This window comes from Prionailurus bengalensis, chromosome C2, assembly GCF_016509475.1.
Source record: "Prionailurus bengalensis isolate Pbe53 chromosome C2, Fcat_Pben_1.1_paternal_pri, whole genome shotgun sequence".
NCBI lineage: Eukaryota > Metazoa > Chordata > Mammalia > Carnivora > Felidae > Prionailurus > Prionailurus bengalensis.
In genome coordinates, this window is record NC_057350.1 from 133,639,414 (window position 1) to 133,665,243 (window position 25,830).

General features: G+C 47.6%; 1 protein-coding gene and 1 long non-coding RNA gene across 2 annotated transcripts in view; one reads left to right on the forward strand and one right to left on the reverse strand.

Moving 5' to 3' along the window:
* Nucleotides 1-12,665, reverse strand: part of SH3BP5 (SH3 domain binding protein 5) — a 77,171-nt gene extending 64,506 nt beyond the window's left edge. The window contains exons 1-2 of the mRNA XM_043595432.1: nucleotides 12,158-12,665; nucleotides 10,392-10,454 (exon numbers count right to left, since the gene is read on the reverse strand). Coding sequence (XP_043451367.1) covers nucleotides 10,392-10,454; nucleotides 12,158-12,295 — 201 coding nt within the window. The 5' untranslated portion in view covers nucleotides 12,296-12,665. The remainder of the gene's footprint in view (nucleotides 1-10,391; nucleotides 10,455-12,157) is intronic.
* Nucleotides 1,066-20,484, forward strand: LOC122492009. Its single transcript, XR_006299510.1, has 2 exons — nucleotides 1,066-1,198; nucleotides 20,308-20,484. It is a non-coding gene; the product is annotated as an uncharacterized LOC122492009 (long non-coding RNA).
* The last annotated feature ends 5,346 nt before the right edge of the window (nucleotides 20,485-25,830 follow it).

Below are 25,830 nucleotides of genomic sequence, written 5' to 3' on the forward strand. Positions count from 1 at the left end.
CGGATGTCCCGTCCAGCCTTCAGAGGACCACAGCCCCAGCTGACATCGGACTGCAAATGCGTGAGACGCCTCCAGTGAGAGCCTTCTCCCAGCCTTCTCAGCCCCAGCTGAGCCTTCTCCAAATCCCTGGCCCACGATCATGGGCAAAATAAAGCAGTTGTTCTAAGCAATGAAGCTTTGGGGGAATTTGCTAGGTAGAAATAGTAACCAGAACAATGGAGGAGGACAAGTCCCCACTATACTTTTCTTCCAATAAAGCCAAAAACCGGGGAAGAGAACTGTAGGCTTCAAGGCGATCAGAATGCAACAGAACCCTTGCATGCTGGCGACAAAAGGGGAGCGTGGATGAAGACAACCAAACCCCATTCACCGTGCCTCAGCTGAGTCTAAGGTCACAATCAGACGAGTTTACATGAAGTGGGCCTGTCTGTGGTTCCAACAGCAGATGTTCCTCTCGTGGTCTCCCTGTTGGCAGTTTCTGTCAGAGCAAACAATTATGTCTTAGATAACCCAGCAAAACACAGCAAGGGAAAAATCAGGCAAGGATAGGAAAAAAATTTTTCCCATCTTCTTTTAAGGAAGCGAAAGAGGCAGATTCTAGGGATGCCCTCAGTTGGTTAAGTACCTGATTCTTGACTGCAGCTCAGGTCGTGCGCTCACAGTTTGGGAGTTCGAGCCCCTCATCGGGTTCTGCACTGATAGTGCAGAGCGGGCTTGGAATTAATTTCCTCTCTCCCTCTCTGCCCCTCCCTCACTTGTGAGAAAGGAAAGGAAGGAAAAAGGAGGGAGAAAGAGAGAGAGAGAGAGAGCGAGCGGGCGGATTCTTGCAAAGACATGCTTTGCAAATTATCATGAGACCCTTGGTGAAGGTGTACCACATAAAAGCCATACAGCTGTTACTGCTGGAAACATCTAAGTGAGGACAGGCAAGATTAAGTAACCCTCAAAGAGGAGGGCTGGGCAAAGATAACTGGGATAACTGCCAAGGGATAAGATTCAAGAGATGTTTAACTCATCCAGCCAAAACACACACACACACACACACACACACACACACACACACACTCCACTACGTGAGAAATCCCTACAATAGACGCTCAGAAGGAAAAATAACAGCTCTATGTGAAAAGGCGACAGACAGTCCACGGCGACCACTGTTCTGCGGACTAGGTGACCTGAAGCTTCTATCAACCACTGGGTAAGCAGCAAATCCATCAACCCCCCTAGCCTGTCTTCTTTTGAAGTGGAGATACTCAGAGGCAGAGGGATGGCATCTTGGAAAACCCTAATGATACAGTCATGTCACTAGGGAAAAGTTCGTTTGTACCATAACAAGGGCCTATGTTCCTATGATGGGTTCCGGCTGAGCGGCCAGCAAAGCTAATGTATTATCTTGCCGGTCTTTATAGCTTCAAAGAAAGACAGATCAGATTTTTTTTTTAAGGCAACAGAGTCTGTTCCAACATTAGATAGCTATTTCTGTGTTCTAGCCGGCAGCCCATACTCACAGCATTTGCTAACGGGACTCCAGGGAGCGAGATTGAGAAAGACAGCCTCCAAGTGCCCGCAGTCCCCATCCACTTACAATTCATATAATAACTCGAATTCACGTAATAACTAAGTTTCAATATCTAAATATTCTTAATACTTGAAATTTTTCCCACCATTGTATCTTGGTGATTTCTGTGTTTCACAGTAAGTGTATAAATGAGGGTTTCTTGGCTACAGAGAATCCTAAAATGCCTATATGGCACTTTTAATCCCTCCATGAATTACCACAATGACGCTTTAACAATACAGTAATTCATCAACAAACCCACTAACATCAGAGTTTATCTACAATTAAGGCAGGGACTACCAATCTCAACATTTTTTCCCACCAGCCTTCATAGTTCCTAAAATTCCTTCCACAGAAATTCATTTCTTTGACTCATAAAGACATCTCTTTATAATTGAGCTTCATTCTCTACCCCCAACCCTTGCTTATAAAAGTGATAGCATATGCCCATGGTAAATAATTCAGAAGATCCCAAGAAATAAAAACTAAAAATCACCAGCATTCTTAGCAACTAGCAATAACCACTAGTCACTTCTGTGGGTACATTTTTCTAGAGGCAGCCTTCTCAAACTATATGGTAATGGATCTTTGTTTTCCCTCAACCCACCAGGAATCAACACTTCCTTAGAATACAAACAAACTAGGAAAGTGGAATGCCATGTGACTGTCACAGCAATGTTAAACTGCATTTTTAACAAGTTTCCAAAGTCTTACCCTCAATTTCTGTATTTACATCTTGATTTTTTTTTATTTTTTTTTATTTTTGAGACAGAGACAGAGCATGAGCAGGGGAGGGGCAGAGAGAGGGGGAGACACAGAATCTGAAGCGGGCTCCAGGCTCTGAGCTGTCAGCACAGAGACCGACGCGGGGCTTGAACTCACAAGCCATGAGATCATGACCTGAGCTGAAGTCAGACGCTCAACCGACTGAGCCACCCAGGCGCCCCTGTATTTACCTCATCTTAATTGGTAACAAGCACCTCACGGTCTATGGGCCACACTAGACCTTTCTTCTTTCAGATGCACAGATTCTGTTACCGTGTGTGTATGTCATTTTACATACGGTCTACATATTGTTTTATTACCGAATTTTTTCCCACCAAATAGATCATGGTCACTTGTCTCTAACCACACGTGCCATCCTGTTTTACCGTGGAAGGCCACTCTTGAAACCCTTGCATCTTACACCTAAAACCAGCAGGATATTGTTCATCAATTGTATTTCAATTAAAAACAAATGAACCCCTAGCATCTCCAAGTAGGGCAGAATCTTAACCTTTCACAAGCTAAGACCTCTCTACGTGAGGGACTTTGGGAAGGGGAAGGAGAGCACAGGTTGTGTTCTAGCAGTGTTGAAATTGTTCCCAGCCTAGGAACAGCCTGGGGACAAATGCAGTTCCAGAGTGGGCCCTAGAGAAAGGGGAGCCGCCTGTTTTGTAGGACACGATGCACGACCATGCCAAAGGGCCAGGGGTCCACAAGGACGTTCGATTCTAACCACAAGTTAACATCCATCCATTCCGACATTCATGGTACCTGTGTTCAGGTGCTGCTTAAAGTGCTGGGGCACAAAGATAGGAGGCCCAGCCGCTCCCCCCACCCAGGGCCCAGGGTAGTGGGGGTGTCAGACAAGTAAATAACTGACGGGAAAACAGCCTGATGAATGTGCATGAGACAGGCACAGCTTAAGACAGGCTCCTGGGCCCGACTCCCAGAAATTCTGATTCCCTAGGTCTGTGTAGGGCCGAAAATTCTGCAACTCTAACAAAGTCCTACGTCAGCCTAAGGCAGCTGGTGCAAGGGCCACACCTGGATGGCGCTGCTCTAGAGCACTGGCTCACGACCAGGGGCCGTTTTGCACCCCCAGGGCCATTCTCAAGTCTGGAGGATCCTCGGTTGGCCACAGAGCAATCAATCTAGTCAAGACACTTGAACTCTCAGTTTGTTATCAGCAAAATGGTGAGAATAAGGTCTATTGCATCATGTTGTTCTGACGACTCAGTGAGTTTACGTATACAAAGTGCTTAGAACAGGGTCTGGCACGTCCTAGACACTATTATCGTTAGCTGTCATGGTTACTGAAGGGCAGTCAGGAGACAAAAACAGGCAGGGAAGACGTCCCAGGATGGACCGTCCCCTGCAAGGACGAGCCACATTACAGCCACATCTGTCCCGCTTCATTAACAGCAGCGATAATATTTATCGACGGCTTCCCAGGCACCATCATTGGAATGGGGAAACTGAGGCTCAGAGACATTAAGTAACTTGCCCAAAGCCGTGAAGGGGCAATGGTGTTATTCACCCACCCGAACAGCGACTGAGCACCACAAGGAGTACCAGACAGATCCCAGGAGGGCCGCACCCTAGCAAAGCAGGGCTCCCTCGGGGAAACTCATCCCCACACCCCAGTGGGCCAGCCACAGAGCAAAACCCTGGGGCTCCAGTGAGCAGAGTCCATCCCACCGGACAAGCCCTCTCTCTGGCCCCTCGCCAGAGCCAGTCTCTGACAAAGAAATGCCATGGCGGGGCGCAGAGGAGGAGAACAGAGCCACGGCCAGAGCCTGTGGCAGGCCTGCCTCCCACGGACAGCCCATCAGAGAGGTCTCTGCATCCCGCACCCGGGGGGCCTTGGTGCTGCCTGTCCCGCACGCACGAGGCCTCTCCTTCACGCAGGCTGCGTGGCTGTCAAAGCACTCCCTCTTGTCCTCCCGGCCTCCCCGGCATTTGGGCAAGAATCACTCCCTCAATTCACAGACGAGGTGACTCAGTTTCCAATGAGCCAAGTGCCCCTAAACGTCACCAGACCTCAGATTCTGCCCATGTCACCGGATACCAAGACCAGTCTTCCCTCAGCCCGCTACTTCCCCATGACTTTGGGTTTGGATTTTTTCCTGACCGTAAAGTAATACAAATTCAATGCGCATAACTAAAAAAATATAGAGAGAGAAAAGTATGAAGACCGTGAATATTGCTCATTTCTCATCAGAATGTGTATAATCTTTTCCAGGCATTTTTATGCCTATAAACACGGATTTTTAGAACAGGACCATACTGCATGCTCTTCCGGAACCTGTCTCCATCCATACATCTTACCACGTTAATGACAAGCTGTGTCATCGTTTTAAGGCTTAGGCTATCAGCCAGTGCCTGTGCCTTGTATTCATTTTACAGATCCCCTATTGACAGTCATTTAGATTCAAAATTTTCCAACATTTTTAAACGATGCTGCCATGAACGTTATTGGACCTATATTCTTGCCTAGTTATTCCCTAAGGATAAATTCTTACATGTGTGATGGCTGAGTCAAAAGTTACTGAACCAGATCTCACCGAAGTACAGAAGTCCCAGCGTGGACCTTCTTCAAAGCACAAATGGAATCTCACAGGGCTTTCCCCAGTACACATGTGCACTCACTCATATGTCTGTCTCTCTCTCTTTCTCATACACACACACACACACACACACACACACACACACCTTGAAGGAGAAAGTGCTCAGATGTGACAACACTGTCCTTTCAGAAAAGAACTTCTCTCTTGCCCTGACTTGTGCTAACAATTCATTAGAGAGAGGCCAGGCTGCTTCCAATTCACCTCTGCCTTTCCTCTCCCACCCTTGAGTTTCCAAGGACAAAACAGTCGGGTTTTTTGTTTCATTTTAAAGAGAAAGTGTTTGCTGGTTTCTGGGAGGGGGAAAAAGGCAGATTCTAGGTGCTGGCCTTATGCAAATTTGGGGAACACAGCTGGCCAGAATCAAATGCCTTTTCAAACCACCCCACCCAAGCAGTGAGAGAAAGAGCATTTACAATTCACTGCCTTCACCTCCCTGGGGAAAGGGCAGGCTGAAAGGGCAGGCTGAAAAGTCAGCTTTTGATTACTTGGAGCCAGAAAAGCTGTCCATGGGCAACTAGCCCTGATGCTGTCCTTCCTCCTCCTCTCTGACCATTTCCCAGCCCTACAACAGCCCGCAAGCAGGGGAGATCATGAAAACCACACACATCACGGTAAAAAATAAATGACTGGCAAGGAATATCGCAAGTCTTGATTACAATGCTTTAGAAATCCTCTGTGCTGCATCTTGTTTTAACAAACACTTGAAAAAAGATAGCCCTGTATAACATGCATTGCAAAACTACATCAGCACATTTACACACCGAACGACACATTTCTCTGACTCCTGCATCCACGGCTCACCCCGCCCCCAGGACACTGGGCACCCCCCACCCTTGCTGGTGCTCAGTAAGCCCAGCTTAGCACTGGCTGTTCCCTCTGGCTGGAATGCTCTTCCCCCACATGGCCGTGAGGTGCATTCTCTCCAGACATGCTTTCAGGGAAGCCTTTCAAACCCACCGTAGGTAACAATGCATCCTCCTGACTCCAAAATACCCACCCTGCAAGGCCCCTCCCTGCCTTATTTTTCTCCTCATGGCATATCGCCAGGAAACCTACTGTGTATTTTCATCGTTTAACTGGAATTCTCTGCCCATTCTCTCCGTTGCTCTCTCCCCTTCGCTGTTCTCAGTACACAGTAGGTGCTCAGTAAGTACTCAAGCTGACTCATCAACATGTCTGGTGGGGGGGAGGAATAATACAATTTCTTAATTTGAAATATCAGGCTTATATCCCAGGGCTTTCTGGTTAAAAGGTTACTCCGTCAACAGCCTGGAAGGACGGGCCCTCTTGATATAAATCAGAGTGCAAAGGGGATACAACATTGTTTAAACAATGTCAGAGGTAAACCGTGGTTGCAGGAAGAGGCAGATATCCAAGTGACAACATGGCAGGTGGCTGGCATCCAAAGGCCTTTTGGTACTCTCCGATTTCAACAACCAACACAAGAGACGGGATATGGAGGTGAATCCAGGCCCCGCACCTCACCTACGGCTGCCCAGAGACAACCGTGCCACATTCTGAGTGAAGGAGCAGCTAACACAAACCTCATCACCAATCTGCTCCCACTGGAGTCCAAGTCAGGAGGGGTGCTGGGCACTCCAGACCATAATTAAAAAGCAAAGGGAAAGGAAATGCAGAAGCCAAAGGCCCTCCCCTAGAGGCTCTGAAATTACGCGCAATCAATCCTCATTACTTGCAGATTCCATACTCATTAAAATTTCTAATTCCAAAATCAATACTGTCGGAGCTCCTGCAGTCATTCACGGACATGCCCAGTGGCCGCACTCCCACGTCCGTTTAGTGCCACACTTTTTGCCCTTTTGTGCTTTGTGTTGGGGAGTCAGCGGTTTTGTTTTGGTTTTAAGTTTATTTTGAGAGAGACAGAGCGCACCTGTGCGCACGAGTGGGGAGGGGCAGAGAGAGAGAGAGAGAGAGAGAGAGAGAGAGAGAGAGAGAGAGAGATTCCCAAGGAGGCTCCACGCTGTCCCCCACGTGAAGCTCAGACTCACGATCAGGGAGATCATGACCTGACGCTGAAATCGAGAGTCAGACACCCCCTAGGCAGCCAGCTGTCTCAAAGGCCCCCAAGCCCAGTGCTGACACGCTGGCTAGTGTTTAGTGCTCCTGAGCCCAAGAAGGTCGTGACGGGGCCTTAACAGAGAATGTCCGTGTGTTTAGGCAAGCTCTGTTCAGGCATGAGTCACAGCGCTGTTGCCTTTGAGCCCAACGTTAATGAATCAACAATGTGTACCAGACAGACTGTCTTTAAACAGCAACACACATAAAACAAGGTAACATATTGACTGGCTGACCAAAACTGTTGCGACCAGAGGCTCACAGGAGCGTAATACAGGGTCGGGTTCCTGTGGGTCTCTGGGCACAACACTCTGCGCCCCCCAACCCCACTAGTAGCAACGGTTCGGCATCCACGCAAGCGAGTGATCACGGCGACTTTACAGAGAACTACCAGCACGAAGACGAGAACCAACCCCGTGTTAAAATGGCTGTTTCCTGCCCCACATCTTTGGGCACACTCCCCTCCTCCACCCCCACTGCTCACTCCATCTGCTTCCCTTCGCACAGGGACTCTCCCTCACCACAGGCTTCAGCTCAGGTGTCTTCCAGCGCCCCCCCCCCCCCCCCCCCCCCCGTCCCCGTCCCCTGCCACATCACTCTTTGACCGCGGTTACTACAATCAGCAATTATTATCTACCTCTCGGTTCCTCACCCTCAGCCAAAATTAAACTCCCCGAAGGCGAGCCCAGTTCACCCGAGTATATGCAGTGGCCAACAGAGCGCCCGCCCCGAGCCTGGTGCCCAGGGCTTGACCGAAGGAACACAGCCCCCCCCCGCGCCCCCCCCCCCCCCGCCCCCACACACACACATCCTCTTCCCTCCAGGCTCCAGCAACATGACAAGTGTCAGGGTGCCCGCACGGAGGGTGAAATCTCAGTGCTCCTTAGTGAGTGTGACAGGAAACATCTAGCAGCCCTGGGGCCACGCGTAGCTATTAAGCACACAAACACAGCACACACTGTGCTCTCAAGCACCAATACAGCCCCCGTTGTGACGTGCTGTAAATGGAAAACACGCGCGAGAATTTGGAGACTACAAAGCTACACGTAAAACATCTCTTTACTGGTTTTGATATTGACAGTGTACGATGTTGGGCATTCTGGGCTACACAACACAGAGCAAAATTCATTTCAGCCGTTTACTTTCCAACGTGGCCACTAGGGAAGTTTTAATGCCTTCCATGGCTTGCATGATACTTCAGTGAGTCCATCTTGCTTGTAACAACACCAAGAAAAGGTCAGCCAGCAACACAGGCCAGCTCTGACCACCTCTCTTCACTGCTGCCTAGTGATCTCCAGAGCGAGGCAGGAAACACCTGTCCTGCAGCTTCCTGTGACAAATACTTAAGTGTATTCAGAAAGAGGATTGTGAAATCAGAGTGAAAAGTTTATCAGGTGAACTAATTTTATATTCAGGTTAGCGCACCATATGGGGCTGTCTTGTTCATGACCCAAAAAAAGTGGAGTACGGGCAGACAAATTTTGTCAAAGAAAGCAAGCAATCATTTGCAAAAACAAAAACAAAAAAAAAAAACAAGACTATTTCCAACTTGTCTACTCCTACTTGGAATGGAAGAACATGAGAGCTAGCAGCCATGTGGAAAATGACCAGCCTCTGCCACATCACAGAACCAGTAGGCCCAGTACCCCCACATCCTCATCTGGTGAGGAGGGAGACCCCCAACTTCCAGGACTGTGCTCTCCAGAAATTTCTATGATGATGGAAATGTTCTCTGCTCTGCCCAATATGGTGGCTACTAGGCTCCTGAGAGGCGGCTATGCTGACTGAATTTTTAATCTTGTATCATTTAAAAAAAATTTTTTTTTAATGTTTTTATTTATTTCTGAGACAGAGAGAGACAGAGCATGAATGGGGGAGGGGCAGAGAGAGAGGGAGACACAGAATCGGAAGCAGGCTCCAGGCTCTGAGCCATCAGCCCAGAGCCCGACGCGGGGCTCGAACTCACGGACCGCGAGATCGTGACCTGAGCTGAAGTCGGACGCTTAACCGACTGAGCCACCCAGGCGCCCCTAATCTTGTATCATTTTAATTAATTTGAAATTAAACACCCACACACGGCCAGTGACTACCACACTGGACAGCACGGTTCTAGGCAGCCATAACAGGAGGAGACACAGCTTGTGAAAACCCTTTGTAAACTCTACAGCCCTGCAGAAATGGTAGGGTTTCTGTCGTTGAATATTATTAGAAATGTGAGATTCTGAGAGATTTCAATTGCCCAAAGAGCCTCAACTCATCAGCAGTCAAAACATTTTAAATAAACATGCAGGTTTTACTTCACAAGGGGGGAGAAGGGCAGCCAGGGTTCATGGATACATACAATCAGAATAGAGGGGTTGGCGATAACCCTTCACACACAACTCAGAAAACAAGCTTTTCATCTTTTTTTTTTTTTGCCACACCCAGATTTGGTGCCTCGGGGGCCTAGCCATGCAGCCAGAAGTCAAGACTGCCAGCGTATTCCCAGTAGATTATTCCTATCTCCCCCACCCTCATTCTTAGGGACCAGATGTTTCCTGCCCTTTCCGGTGACCTTCCCTGCTATTTCTCCTGCTACAGAAACGGTCCTCCCAATAGCTCCCTGCATCCCTTCAACTCTGACAGAATCATTCACAGGCTCTCAGATACATGCCGGGCTTGTTCAAATTTGCTGATGGATGGTAAAACCAACCACTACTAAAAAGGGCTGGGGACTAATTGGTAGTTGTGAAGAATGCTCATCTGTTTACACTCACGTTGGAAGATGCTCATGAAATTCAAATCAAGTTCTAGTCTCTCCCAAGATTCTTCCCAGCAGGAAAGCCCTTCCAGTCTAAACAGCTTTTCCTTACCATTAAGATAATTACATTCTACACGCAAGCAGACAATAAAGAAATGAGCAGGGAAATGGAAGGGGAGTGAATTTTTAGGACAGAAAGTCAAAAACGGCAGAAGTCTAAGGAAATACGCAATGTTTCCAAGTACAAACGTAAGGAACCCCCTGAAAATATTTAAGAGATTCTGTGAACTCATTCGTTCTTCTCTATGAAACAATGCAGCTAATTCTCTCCTCAATCCTTTCAAGCTTTTCCACAAGACACATGAACTTCAAGGCTCCACACAGCCCCTGGTTTTGGCCCCACGGAGCTCCCATGATGAAAAACATGTGAAATAGGATCCACATGTGTTCCACCCACACACTGGGCTCAGCAGCGTATTTTATTCTGTCAGACAGCGGGCTGTTGCTCAACTCCATGGAGGGGACGCCAGCAGTCATCCTCCAGCTATTAAAACAAAATCAAGCAGCCTCGTGTCAGCAGGACTGACACTACCTGACCAGGAACCAGGGACCCAGCCTTCTGTACCTCAAGTTCAGTCTCCCGTCTGTTGATGTCATCCGTGGATTGATTTAACTTCTCCAGTTCTCCCTAGTGAAGAGAAGAGGGGGGGGGGGGAAAGATTGAAACGATTTGTCTTTTGTTTCCAGTAGGACTGAGCTCATTCTCTGCAAAAGTACTCCAGCACAATTTGTAGGAAGAGGGACAAGTCAATATTAATTCTCAAGGAAAATAGCTGAGCCTTGGCTGGAAAAGCAAATGAACGTCGGTATTTCTGAAATCTTTTTCTCTATGGTGTCCTTTCAAAAATGTCTTAAGGTCCTAGGAATTTTTTTCTTAGAAGGTCAAGTATTTATTCCAGGTACGTGCCTTCAGGTAAACCCACCTGTTACAAATGGTTTAAGAGTCAAATCAAAACAGTACCTTCTGCCTTACAGGAAAAACTATGCAGAAAAGACACAATAAAAGAAAATAAACAAGGCCAAGCCAAAACTCTAAACCCAGTGAAATGATGTAGATCAAGGGTAGAATTCTGGCATTAACTCCTTAGTGGTTATTTTTCTAGAGATGAAAATCTTTTCAAACAGCCAATTAAAGCCTCCTAGCTGTTTTTAACAAAACAAAAACAACTTTAATCCTGATCCTTAATATTTCTAAACTAACATTTTGTAAAAAGTACCCAGCACAACTTAACTCATTTTACTCTGCAGACAAAGGATCCTGTTAACAGAAATCCTGTACCAGGAAAACAAGATTTAGTAGTCTAAACTAGTGATTTTAATTAATAGAATCCCTAACGAAAAGATTTTTCCACCTGATCTTTATCTTGCTAATCTGCCAAAACAATTCATTTAAATGGCAACAGCTGAGTTAAATGAGCTTTTAATTGATCTGTGCACTGGAAAACCAATTAGGGCTCCAGAAATTGCGGCGCATGGTTAAAAGCAATATATATATTCAATGATTTATGAAAAGAGGCGAAAAACCAGTCTTGGAGAGGGATTTGCCGTGCTTTTTGCCTAGAGGGTGAGGAGGTTAAGCTGTCACTCCTAGATCTTGGCTTGGAAATTGTTTTTTAATCATCTCCCTCAGAAATGGAGGCACAGAGAGCCAGGCCAATCCCCTCGCCTTCTCCCCGCGTCAGCTTTGCGCATCAGTTGTCCCCGATTTCTGTTCACATCCCGACCCCGTAACAAGGAAAAGCTGGGTTTTCAACCATTCGCAGCCAAGCGGAGGTCTGAGCCTGTGGTGGCAATAAGCCCTCTGCTAACAATGCATCAGAGGAGGCGGAAGATGGCTCAGGCCGGGCACCTCCGCCAGGTGAGGACTCGCAACCGGGCCACGGTGCCAGCCCACGCTGCAGGGGCGGACAACGCCCACGGTGCCCAGGCCCACGCGGGCCGGGCGACCCCTCTGCCCCCAGCCCCGAGACCGCGCGACGACCGCAGCTAGCCTGGCCGGCGGGGGCCGGGGGGTGGGGGAGGACCCCAACACCCGCAGGGTGCCCCCGCCCCCTTTTTCCCTTTGTTGCACATCCGCCCGAACCGCTGGGCCGGCTGCGGCGACCCCCAGGTCCGGCGGGGGTCTGCGGGGGATCCCCGCGATACAGTCAGGCCGCATCCACGCGGGCACCGCTGCCTCCCCACGAACCCGGTAAAACTGGGAATTCAGACCCTCTCTTCTCGCCCCCGGGGCTACGTAGCCACCATTCCCCCGGACCGCAGGCACCGGGGGCTGCGAGGCCAGCGCCAAGTGTAGATGCCCACCACCGCGGCGCCCCCCGCGCGCCCTACCTGGATCCGGGGGTCTACCTCTTCTTCCTCCTCCAGCCCGTGTTCCATCCCCTCTTCCTCCTCCTCCTCCAAGTCCCGGGCGGACGGCGGGAGCTCTGCCGGCTCCTCGGAGCGGCTCCGCTTCAGCGCCGCGTCCATGCCGGCAGCCGGAACGCCGACCGCGCGGCGGACTTCGGAGCGTCCGGAGGGGCGGCGGTCGCCGCAGGCTCGGCCAGAGCCGACTCGCCCCGGTCCCGGCACGGTCCCGAGGCGCCGCGGCCGACACCAGGGAGGCGCCGCTCGCCGATGCGGATCCCGCCGGCCCGGGCTGAGCGGAGGAAGTGGGCGCGGCCGCCCCCTTTCTGCCGAGGCCGTCAGCGCAGCGGCGCCCGCTCCGCCCTCGCCCCGGCGGGCCGCCCTCGGCGCTGTGACTGTTCCGCCGCCGGTCCCAGCCGCCCAGGTCTCCGTCACAAAAACCCCAGCTCCCTGAAAACCCTCAGGGTGGTGGCACAGGAGAGCCTTCCCCCTTCTGTCAACTTAGCGGGCGGGTTTATCACAAAGTACGCAACGTTGGCCGCCTGCTTTCGGGGTAGCGCCGTACAGCCGAGGCAAACTGACTGTATGGAAGGAAAGTTTGGGGTATTTCCACGGCCTGAAGTCACCTTGGGAAGCTTGTGACCCTGGACCAGTTTCAAGCCGCACTCAAATCCCCGTATGCCTCCAAAGCACGTTTCTCCCCTTGGGTGAACCTTGGGAATTGTATTTGAAGGGTTCCCCAGAAACGTAAATGAAACATACGCTCACATAGACACAGAAGTACAGAGGGAAGCTAGGTGCACGCGCGTTCATGGGTTCCTTGTCCAAAGGCTCCGTGGCCCCCGCTGTGCGGAGCTCCATACCCAAACACCTGTGCTCTCATAGTTGTGGGATTGGCCTACCTGAATAGCCACCAAGCACGGAAAATCCAGCGATGATCATGGATGTGGTTGGTTGGGTACAGCCTTCTCCAGGTGGCAACAGGTGTAACCTCCTGTTAATGGGCACACTCTGGCCAAGGATTTAGGAACAAGTAGGGAGCATGAGCTCCCCTGGCAAACTCAACATCGTGAGGTGGAAGAAGGAAGGGATGTTTCTGTGCTTTTATGAAATGTCAGGACCACTATGATGTCAAGGGAGCGCAAGTTCAGATGGCCTTAGCAAAGCAGACAAGGACATTGCCACTGGCCACTGCTAATGTCCCGTCACTGCAAAAATGCACAGTGTGTACACGTTCTACACGGGCTTGTGTCCCATTAGCTCTGTGACTTTGGAGGGCACACTTGCTTGAGAACAAAGCTTATTGAGAGCCTATCTTTAAAGCCACCGTTGGGGAGCCTGGGTGGCTCACTCGATTGAGCCTCCGACTTCGGCTCGGGTCATGATCTCATGGTCTGTGAGTTCAAGCCCCGTGTCTGGCTCTGTGCTGACAGCTCAGAGACTGGAGCCTGCTTCGGGTTCTGTGTCTCCCTCTCTCTCTGCCCCTCCCCCGCGCGCGCGCGCACGCGCTCTCTCTCTCTCTCTCTCTCTCTCTCTGTCAAAAATAAACATTAAAAAAATATTTTTTTAAAGCCACCTTTGGAAAACCTGCTTATGATGGCTTCATCAGAAGCTACATTGGGGGTTACTCCTTGGGCAAAGCACTAGCCTGCACACGATGCTGGCACTGTGGTCTACTGTGAAAGGAGATTGGTTCCGTCTCCTGGAGGTAATGCAGGTGTATGCCCAAGGTTTGGCTCTGAGATGGTCACATCTGTTCATTGTTCTTAAAAATCAATAGAGCGGCAACAATTCTTTGAGTGAAGTCCTAAACCCCTTGCTAAAAACATAGTTGCTTTTGATTTTCCAGTGATGGATGAAGGCAGGGACAAGATGGCCGTTAAGGGTCACTTTGGGACACGAGAACCACCAATGGCTTGGAGAACCACCCGGTGGCTTGGAATTGAGCTGTAACTGAGCAGGTCTATCCTGTGAATAAAATGAGACACAGAGGTTGAAAACCAGAAAAGTAGGATCAATCCTGACTCTTAAATGCTTCTCGATTGGTGGAAACCCAGACTTCCCGTTCCGAACAGCAACCTCCAAAATACATTCCTATTTAAGCTTCGATCTAACGGCAATAGTGATTCAAACATTTTTTGTTGTACGTTTAGGAGGCCTGCGCCAGTCATAGCATGAATCCCAGTAGCGTTCTGAAGTTAAAATGAGGAAAATCATCACAGCACGACTATATATTTATTGGTACATAAGTGCAGAGGAAATGAAGCAGGGAATGAACCGAGGGTGACAAGCTGCCGAGGTCCTCTTTGAGCCAAGATCAGAGAGAAACAAGCAAGTGAACCCTCCATGCCTTCGCGGAGAGAGCGCTCCAGCCACGGAAGCTGCGTGTGCAGAACCCCCTGGGTGAAACTCTGCCTCAGGTGCTACAGAGCCAGGGACACAGAATCTGAGACGAGGAGGTGGGTAGACCAAGGAAGGCCATGACATGGCAAGAAGCTTGGATTGTACTGAGCAATATGTAGTCACTCTGGTTAAAGCGTGGGGACTAGACCGGGGACACAAGGAGGTGAGTTAGGCTGCTGGTCTAGCGGTGGCAGGGGAGAGACGCCCCCGCTGGTTGCTTCCCTTTTCAGTGGAATTGCCAACACAATCAGCAGCTGAGGATAAGGGTGAGCTTGGAACAACGCTGGAGGCTGGCGGAGAGACCCTGAAACCGCTGTCCAGGAGAGCTGGAAAGTGGGTTGACTAGCGGGTTATATTATCATTTCCAGGCTGTACTGAGGACCCACCCGTGGTTTAGGATGCTCAGTGAGACCAGTCAGCAAGGAGGAGTGGTTTTTCCCACTCAAGCTCAGCTTCCAGACACAGGTGGAAAGTAGTGGGAACACCAGATTTAACCAGGGTTGAGCTTATTTAACCAAGTTCTTACAATGGTGGGGGCAGGGGCGGGGGCGGGGAAAGCAGCATCAGGGGGTTGAGGGCGACTGCAGGTGTAACAACTTTAATGATGGCCCACGGAATCGAAACTGGATCAAATAGGGAATACAGGCATGAGGGGGTGAGGGAGAGATCATGAAAATACCAGGGAGTGATGATGAAGCCCTGAATCAAGGGCTAGAAAGAGGGAGTGAATTTGAGACCGTGTGGAAGTTGGTGGCTAATAACACCCGGAGGGAGGCGAGTTTGAGATGATTCCAGAGTTTCTGGTTTGAGTGATTGGATGACACCATTAATTAGGACCTATGTACCTATGCTACCGAGGATCACCAGTTTGTTTTTTTTTTTAGAACATACTGATTTGAAAAGAAAACCCCTGAAAGCTCAAGTCTCTGGTGTATTTGGAAATTAGGATCCAGGTTATCTGAGGGTTGAACAGAATTCGCCTGAAGTTCTTTCTCATAACCTCGCTATACCTCCCTGCCTTAGCAAGCGTGTTACAGTTCGTCTGATCTTCGAGGATTATGCAGGTTGTGTTTCTGACAGCTGCTGCCCTCCAGGAAGCGGAGGCCCGGGGGAAACCTTTTCTTTTTGAGACGCTCACAGATGGTTATGGGAACAAGAATTCTATCTGAACTGGGTCCAAATGCCAGCCCGTACCATTTGTGAACTGACTTTGGACAAGTTGTTTATTCTCCCTGAACCTCAGTATCCCCACCTGTAAGATAAGGATAATAACACTGGTGTCTCCCTGTCAGACGTCACGAAGATTAGATGAAATGGTATTTACAGAATTATAGGCATATGACAAAACTTTAATTCATGGTGATTCTCGTGTCTCTGTTCTCTTCCTCTGCCCCATGCCTTAAGCCTAAGGGAATCAGTTACTTTACACAAGAGATCTGTTTTAATGTTTTTTAAAGTGAAATTTGCAAGCTAAAGTGGTCAGCAACATTCACTGTTGGAACATGTACATGATAAAATCATAGTGTCTTCCTATCTGGGGAGACACAGCCCCCACAAAAATTGTGCAACCGTATGAGTCCCTCAGTGTGAAGTTAAGGCACTTTCTGTCAAATTTTTTTTAATGTTTATTTTTGAGACAGAGCATGAGCGAGGGAGGGGCAGAGAGAGAGGGAGACACAGAAGCTCAAACAGGCTGCAGGCTCTGAGCTGTCAGCACAGAACCTGATGTGGGGCTCGAACCCACGAATCGCAAGATCATGACCTGAGCTGAAGTCAGACGCTCAACCGACTGAGCCACCCAGGCTCCCCTTTCTGTCAAATTTCAATGCTATTTAACGAAGATTCCCTGCAACGCCAATTTTTTTTTTCTTTAATGCTTTGCACTTGCTTCTTAACCCCTATGAGGTGGGGAGGGGGCGGGGGATTGAAAACTTCTCTTTGGAACTAGGGGCACCTGGGTGGCAAAATCAGTTGGGCATCTGACTCTTAATTTTAGCTCAGGTCGTGACCCCGGGTTGTGGGATCGAGTCCTGCATCCCACATGCATCCCACATCCCTCCATGCCCAGCGTGGAGCCTGCTTAGGATTCTCTCTCTCCCTCTCACTCTCCCCACCCCCACCCCCGAATGCTTTGCAACTTCTTCTTAACCCCTATAGAATAGAGAATTGCTCTTCTGAACTAAAAAGAAATGAATCTCCAGGGTGCCTAGGTGGCTCAGTCGGTTAAGCATCTGACTCTTGGTTTTGGCTCAGATCATGGTCTCATGGTTTCATGGGTTAGAGCCCCACATCGGGCTCTGTGCTGGCAGAGCACGCTCTCTCTCTCTCTCTCTCTCTCTCTCTCTCTCTCACTCTCTCCCTCTCTCCCTGCCCCACTCATACCATGTCTCTCTCAAAATAAATTAAAAAAAAAAAATGAATCTGCATTCACACCACATTCTGGTAGCAGTGACTGAAGAAACTGACAATCAGCATCTTCTCTGGGCCAACCTGTAATCTTTACATGGTGCCTTTGGCCAAGGATTGCAAACTGGGAGCTACTGGCTGGATCAGATCCTAGGGCATGTGTGGTCTGGCTGACACAGTGCTTTAAATATTGCAGCCCACAGTTAAAACACAAGCAATACAAATGAAAACTCAGACTTCTCTACTTGGCAAGAGTCTGAAGGGGACATGAGGAGCGGGTGACCTTTTAAAAAGGGCAACCTCGGAGTCGAACCTCAGAGTCCTATTGACAGACTGGCTCCTACCAGCAGGCTGCACACAGGTGAAACCCCACTTTCCCCCAGCACCCAGGCGGGAAGCTGGTTCCCTCTGCTTTTCTCCCACTCTCTCTTCTCTCCCCACGGACCCCAAAGGATCATGGCACGGAGCAAGATGGAAGAAAATTTTAAAGTAGACTTCCAAACCCTTCAGCACTACTTTTTGGCCCCAGATGACTGGTTGTCAGAACTCAAGGAGCTACAGAAGCCAGTTCTTGGAAACGTATCAGGGCTTCCGCAGTAACAAGGCATTTGTTTAATTCCACGATTCAGTGACATCAGTGGTTGCCAAATTGTCTTGCACTGTGGCCACTCCCCTCTAATGAGAACCTTTATTTGTGTCCTGAATCGAATTACACTCAAGCCTCTGGGCCCAGATGAATCACAGGCCAGAGTACTTACAGAACCCAGGAAGAGACTTTCAATGTTTATCTGTGATCTTAGGGGACCTGCAGATATTTAAAATGGTGCCGGGGTTCCTAGGTGGCTCAGGTCATGATCTTGTGGTCCGTGAGTTCAAGCCCCACGTCGGGCTGTGTGCTAGCAGCTCAGATCCTGGAGCCTGATTCTGATTCTGTGTCTCCCTGTCTCTCTGCCCCTCCCCCACTTGCACTCTTGTCTCTCTCAAAATAAATAAGCATTTAAAAAAAATGTAAATAAATAAATTAAATGGTGCTGGAATCTTGGAGACAGAAAAGGTGTTCCATTAAAAAGAAGGAAGAAGGTTCCATACCCTGGGAACTAGTAAGCAGAGCAGATTGTAGGCATGATTCTAGAATGGACTTTCAAGGGGAAAAGGCATTCGTGTGTCACTGGAAGAAAAATGATTGATCACTGTGACCCAGCTTGGGTTACCCAAGAACAAATCATGTCAGCCTTGCCCTCATTTACTTATTCCACAAGTTTATGAGTCTATGCGACCAAGGAAATACGCAAGACAGAAGATCTTCATCGTTCAAAGATAATTGATACAGGAAAAGGCCACTTAAATCTACTTATAAAGGAAACCAAAATTTCATATTAAATCATGAAAAAGGTTTTTATTGGGACACTACCCTGCAAAATGAAACTTAAAATTATGAAATAAGGGTGTTTTTTTTTTCTATTTTAAAAACCATTTCATTTATAGATATTTACTGAACATCTATTAGGTGATGGTCTCTGACAATGAAGATACAGCAGTGAACAAACTAGACAAAATCCCTGCCTTCATTGGAGTTTATAGTGTAAGGGAAGATAGAGAAAATGTTTTAAATACATAAATAAGCAAAATAGTTGCAGTTAACAATGACAGGGCTATGTCGAAAAACGTCAGATAACCAAATAAAGAAGGCTGGAGGGGGGGCTGCCTTGGAAGGGAGGTAGAGAAGGCCTCTGGGGACACGATATTCTAGCTGAGATTTGATGACAAGAAGGTGTCAGGCAGGAAATAGTAAAGAATGTCCAGACAATGGGGGACCCTGAGGAGGGAGCCCACTGGACAGCTGATGCAGTGGCTGGAGACTGAGGAGGACGGGGGTGTTGAAATTGACATGCCAGGCATGGGCACAAATCAGATGACGTGAGGCCAGGGAAGCCATGGGAAGGAGTTTGGATTTTATTGTAAATGTGATGAGAAGCCATTGGAGGGATTTAAGTTGTGGAATGATGCAATACAATCTATATGTTTAAAGGCTGGCTGTGGCTGTCATGTGCAAATGGGATGGCCATGAAGGCAAGGGCAGGAACAGGAACATCAGTTATGGGCCTGCCTTGGGGGTCCCCAGTGAGAGGTGGCCACTTGGCTAGGTCGTGGTGGGAAGGCGGCGTGGAGTCCATTCAGGACATATTGGGGAAGGTAGGCCCAACCGCACTTGCTACTACATTAGATGTGGGAGTAGGCAGGTCAGAAGCTTCAGGAATGACTCTTGAGATTTCGCCTTGAGAAGACGCTGAAGGACACTGTCATTTACTGAGCAAGGCAGGGAGGACTTGAGGAGCAGGTCTGAAGTCAAAAGGTGTGTTTCTAAACACGTAAGTCTGAGAAGATATAACCCCTCAAGTGGAGATGTTGAGTGGACAGTAGGATATACATCTCAAGGCCAGCCAGCTGCAGGCAGATGATATTTAAAGCCCAGGGACTGTATGGGTCACTTAGGAAAGGGAGGACCCTGAAGGGAACAGGCCCAGGATGAGGTTCTGGGTACACCGACATTTTAGAGGTTGGGCCTTACAGGGGGGCCCAGGTGAGGGTCCCACCACCAGCTCGTTCTTAGAAGAGCCAGCACCACAAAAACCATCAGTCAACTGTTGAGGATTATTTCTCTTTTGGCGTATTTTACTGATACAATTGAAGATTATATGATGTGAAATTCTTCAATTAAGATTTGACTTTCATAGCACAGGGACAGTATAACCTGACAGAAATATCTGAGGTGCTTGTTAATTGCCCCAGGTGTCTCTAGTACCTCTGATGTTCGAATCATTCTCACTTCTTTTTGGTCCTCACCCGTTGTCTCTGATCTAACAGTGCCATGTCCTCATACGTCAATGGCTCTGCAAACGACCAGGGCAGTTCCCAAAACTGCTTTCCTATTCTTGAAATCCTGCTTATCTTGCAAGACTGATGGTTTCACTTTGCCATCAATTGTTATGGTATTTGCATTGTATCTACATTATGTTGTTAAGGTCTGACCATGGTGGGCGAAGACTTTGACCCAATAGGAAAGGGCAGAAGCTTGGCATTAAAAGGAAGGGAAGTGCTGTGTGGTCAGTTTTTTAGTGATTAATTCTGTATAATGGTGATGGTAGTTGCCTACAGTGGAGGCCACAGGCTGTTCAATGACTCTCTTCTCCATTTCTTTAAGCACTGGGCTCAACAGCATTTTCCTACCTATCATTGGCAGGTACAGCTTTGTTGACTAAGTGAGCAGCAGGGATATGCCATTTTCACGCCTGTCCCATGACAATGTCCCACGTGTGCTTCTTTAGGCTCTCTCTTCTGTGGCTGGAAGCGGATGACAGTGAAGCCTGGAGAATGGCAGATCCAGGAGGCCTAGAGAACCTAGATCCCCAGGAGGCTGCATGGAGAAGAATGCTCCCACCAACCTGAGCACTCTGAATTGTTATCTAAGCTACAGATAAAATGCCATGTGTTTAGCCATTTAACCCTCAGGTCTGTTGGTCATTGTGGGTAGCCTATCCTAGATAGCACCCTGCTCCACCTAACTTCAAGAAGAGGGTAATGAATACCCGGTAATGAGGAGCCCCTTACACATTTCAGCCACACCCTTAGCTGGTATCCTGCAAGTTCCTATGGAGAAGCTGAGAAACACGGGTGGTTGTTAGCCCACGTCAGAGAAGCAGTGACTGACCAGACAACCCAGCCTGAAGGCTAATGAGTCACTGTCCAAACATACACGTTCCTTTGGGTCTGATTCTTGGCTCTGTCCTTTTCAACATCCATAGTAATGAATCAAATGAATACAGAGAAGGCACGCTTCTCAATTTTGCATAAAACACAGTACTGGAAGGGGTACACTGGAGTGCACAATCATGATCTTGGCACTAACTTTTCATTATGTTGTTGTATCATGACAACCACAGAGAAAATAATTGACGAAGACTTCGACCCAATGGGCAGGGGCAGAAGCTTGGCATTTAAAGGAAGCGTCAGCAAGTCAAACAGAACATAGTGAAATTCACTGAGGCTAAATATACGGTCCTGAATTTAGCTTGAAACACACTAGAACAAGATAGAGAAGACATGGCTTAAGACATCACATTTTTACAAAAGATTTAGATGTTTTAGACTGCATTACCAAAAGTATTGTATCTAGAATGAAGAGGTGATAATGCCACTTTTCTCTACCTAAGGGAGACTGTCCTGCAGTTTTTCAGTCAAGTTCTACATTATATATAAAATATGTTCAGAGGAGAGCACCCAGGACTATAAAAGGGTAAGAAATATGAATTTTAGGGTTTTTTTTATGTTTATTTTTTTTCAATACATGAAATTTATTGTCAAATTGGTTTCCATACAACACCCAGTGCTCATCCTAAAAGGTGAGAATTTTAGTTTCAGAAAAATAATTTTGTTTGTTAAGTATGTCTAATTTTGAATTGAACTGGCACAATGGATAGTGAGTTCCCCATCTCTGGAGGTGTTCAAATAAGTTAGCCATATAAAATTACTGATATTCAATTATTTTCAACCTATAAGAATAGCAATTTCATATGACTCAACCTATCCTTTGGTGGAAATGGTAGAGGGTGAGTCAAGCCATTGACGGTATTTTAAGAGCAAGTGACAGAAATACAACTCAAACTGGCTCAAAGAGAGAAGAGAGGGGTGATAGTAAAGTGGGAGATGTATTGGTTTATGTCACTTAAGCCCAAGGCAATTCTGGGTCCAAGTATGGCTGGATCCAGGAGTCTCTCTCTCCATCCCTCCTCCTTGCCCTCCTCTGGGTTGGCTCTTCTTCCAGACAGGCCTGCCCTTGTGGTAGACAGTTGGGCACTAGCAGCTCCAGGCATGGGTTAAATCAGCTCAACAACCCCAGCCAAGAGTCTCTCCTCACCAATAATTCCTGGGACTGACTTACTGAACTGACCTGGGTCCCATGTCCATCCCATTACTGAGGCTGGGTGTGTTGGGGGTAGAGAAGAATAGAGTCACTGATTGGCTTGGCCTTCATTACAAGTTGGTCCTACAGTTGAGATAAGGGTGGAATGAGAAGGGGTGGGGTGGGGTGGGTGGGGTGGTAAGCCACATAGCCTAAAGTAAAGCAAGGAAAGGTAGCTTTCCAAAAAAACAAAACCAAAAACACAAAACCAAAACACCAGACAAAAATACTGAGTTGCTATGGGCCAGCCTGAATGATGAGGAGGACTAGCCTAGTGAGACCAGGGGGAGGAGTGTTCCAGGGAGAGAGAGTAGATGATGCTCATGGAGAAATGACCTAAGTGGGTATGAGGAACAGACAGAAGACTAATGTTTCAGCTACCTATTGCTGTAAAACCAAACACTGAAACTTAATGGCTTAAGGTCATAACCATTTCCTCAAACAGCTCTATGAAATGACTGGACTCAACTAGGTAGTTCTCTGTCCATGTGATTCCAGCTGACCACTCAAGGAGACTGGACTATCCAAGATGGCTGACTCACATGGCCAACAGTCAATGCTGCAGGCCACGGGCTCATCTTTGACTATGGTCCAGAACTTCTCAGTTCTCCTCCACATGGCCTCTCTGTATGGCTTTTGTTTTCTCACAGCACGGTGGCTGGATTCCAAGAGAGGAAGCAGAAGTTGCCAATCTTCTCAAGGCCCCAGCTCAGAAGTCCTAGAACATCAATTTTACCACATTCCATTGGCTAGAGGAGTCATGGGGCCAGCATATTTAAGGGGTCTGACATTAGTATATAAGGACAAAAGGAACTGGTGGCAGCCATCGTGGGGGGCTATCTTTCCCAGCCAGAGTGATACCATAATGGAGGGCAGAGTGATGTATGATGAAGTTGGAAAGGGTAGAAAGGAACTTAGATAGGGGTCAGCAAACTGTGACCCATAGGCCAAATCCAGCCCATTGCCTGATTTTGTAAATAAAGTTTTATTGGAACACAGCCACATTCATTTGTTTACCATATTGTCTATGGCTGCCATCTTGTTACAACAGCAGAGCTGAGTGGTTTAAACACAGACCATATGGCTCACAAAGCCTAAAATATTTACTATCTAGGCCTTTACAGAAAAGTTTGCCGACCCCAGGGCTAAGTCATGCCTTATGACTCTAATTGAGGGATTTGAATTTCATTCTGAGTGATAGGAAGCCACCGGATGGTTTCAAACCAGTGAGCCACATTATCTGACCTCCATTTTTAAAAGATCAGCTCTGGGAATGGATTATAGGAGGATAGAGGTGAAAGCAGAGAGACCAGGAGCAGGCTACGGCAGTCATCCAGATGAGAGATGGACAAGTGGAAAGCTGAGAGAAGTAGATGAATTTAGCACATATACTGACGAGAGGAAGCCCACAGGACTTGCTGAGCCACCAGATAGGGAGACGAGAGAAATCAAGTGTGACTTGTAAGCTTTTGGCCTGAGCAAGTGGGTTCGTGGTGGTCCCATTACTGAAAAGAGAAAGACCCAGGGAGGAGAGGGTTTTTCACGTACTGAGTTTGAGATGTTTGTCAGGCATCCAAAAGGCAAAGTTAAGTAAGCAGTTGAATACTTAAGTCTGGAGTTCAGAAGATAAATTTGAGAATCATCAGTAAAAGACAGTATTGAAAGCCAGAAGCCTGGAAGGAATAACACCAGGGAGGTGGTGTGGAGAGAGCCCCAGGATGGGCAAAAACTAAAATTCAATAACTGGGATTAAGAAGGAGAGGCTGGGGGTGCCTGGGTGGCTCAGTGGGTTGAGCGTCCAACTTAGGCTCAGGTCATGATCTCACCATTCCCGAGTTCAAGCCCCATGTCTGTTTCTGTGCTGACAGCTCAGAGCTTGGAGCCTGTTTCGGATTCTGTGTCTCCCTCTCTGTCTCTGCCCCTTCCCCACTCGTGCTCTGTCTCTCTCAAAAAAAATAAGCATTAAAAAAAATTTAAAAAAAAGGAGGAGAGGCTGGGAGGGCAGGAGGAGCCTGGAGATTGTGGTTTCATGAAAGCTAGAAAGAAGAATATTTCAAACTGGAAGGAGAGGTCCCTGTGTTGAATGCTTCTGGATGGCGGAGGAAGAGGTAGGGGTAGAAAAATGATCACCCAGTTGGGTGAGATGAGCTCCTTCTGAAACCTTGGATAGAGCAATTTCAGCGAGTGGGAGTAGCAAACATGGCTGGACAGGCTTGAGGAAAATGTGGATGTGGGCAAGTGGAAATGGCAGATATACAGAGACCTTTTTTTGAGAAGTTTTGCTGCAAAACGAATGGGTCCAAACCACAGATGTCCACTGCAGGCTCATGATCCATAAAGTCCCTTTTAATCCTGAGAATCTTTGACTCCATGAAGGACCTACTATGTGCCAGCTTACTACTTGTCTGCACTATGGATGAGAAATTTCTTCCTGATGGTTCATGTGGAAGTTGGACTGAGCACAACAGAAATCCATGCTTAGAGCTTCAAGAAAAAACAAAAAGAGAAAGAAAGCTTGCAGGCCCAGAAAGTCAAGTGTAGATCTTCAAAGGGTTGCTCCAAGTTGTAGGAAGACCTCCAAACCCACAAAGCCAGCAGTTTCGTTTCTCCTGGGCGTGCACACAAGCTCTTCCTTCCACACTTGCCCAAGGAAGCTTGTTCATGCAAACTTCTGAAATTTGCTGCCAAATATAAACGTGCGACCCAAAGAATAAGCAGATTTTTGGAATCGGGGCACAAATGCATCTTGTAGAGGGATACAAGTTATCGTTTTGTTTCAAAAATATGTTACTTTTTTTCTGGGAAACGTTGAGTTTCTCAAGACAGATATCTAGGACAAAACACACCGTGCACATAGAATCTGTTATTTTTAAAAAAATGTTTTTTAAAGTCTATTTAATCACAGACTATAAGGAAGACGCGGTGATAATTTTGTATGTAATTCTATTCCCTGATGGTCTTCAAAAGAGATCATCTGACCACAAAACCTGAGCTCTGAACCATTTGCTATTCTATTTTATAGAGGTACAGGCTGGCCCGTTAGGCTGCCTGTCTTCCGGGATCTATAAAAAGGTGTATATATAATCATAACAGGAGCCATATTTCTGTCTTTGCCCATGAACTAGTTTAGTATCCCAGATCTGCTCCTTATGAGGCTGTGCAAAGCTGAGTCTTTAACCTCTGAGTCATGACTGCCTTATTTGTCAACTGATGGTAATAGATCTACTTTGCTGTTATGTATTAAATAAGCCAACGTAGGGGTCCCTGGGTGTCTCAGTCTGTTAAGCCTCTGGCTTTAGATTTTGGTTCAGGCCTTGTGGGATCAAGCCCCATGTCTGGCTCTGCACTGACAGCACGGAGCCTGCCTGGGATTCTCTCTGCCTCTCTCTCTCTCTCTCTCTCAAATAACTTTTTAGAAAAAGCTAATGTGTTTTAGCAATAATGTATAATATATAATTCGAAGAGTCAATAAATAAGCATTTGTCAAAAACAAACAACCTAATGTAGGGGCACCTAGGTGACTCAGTCGGTTAAGCATCTGACTCTTGGTTTCAGCTCAGGTCATGATCTCACGATGCGTGGGAGAGAGCCCTGCATCTTGGGATTCTCTTGGGAGAATTGGGATTCTCTCTCCCTCTCTCTCTGCTCTCCCCCACTCTCTCTCTTTCTCAATAAATAAATACATTTTTTTAAGTTAAAAAAGCTAATGTAAATAAAGGTCTGTATACCTATTCTGAGTACAATAAATGGTAACTATCATGAAGAATAAATTATCTATGATACCAATCCTTATTTATTTATTTTTTAACGTTTATTTATTTTTGAGACAGAGAGAGACAGAGCATGAACGGGGGAGGGTCAGCGAGAGAGGGAGACACAGAATCTGAAA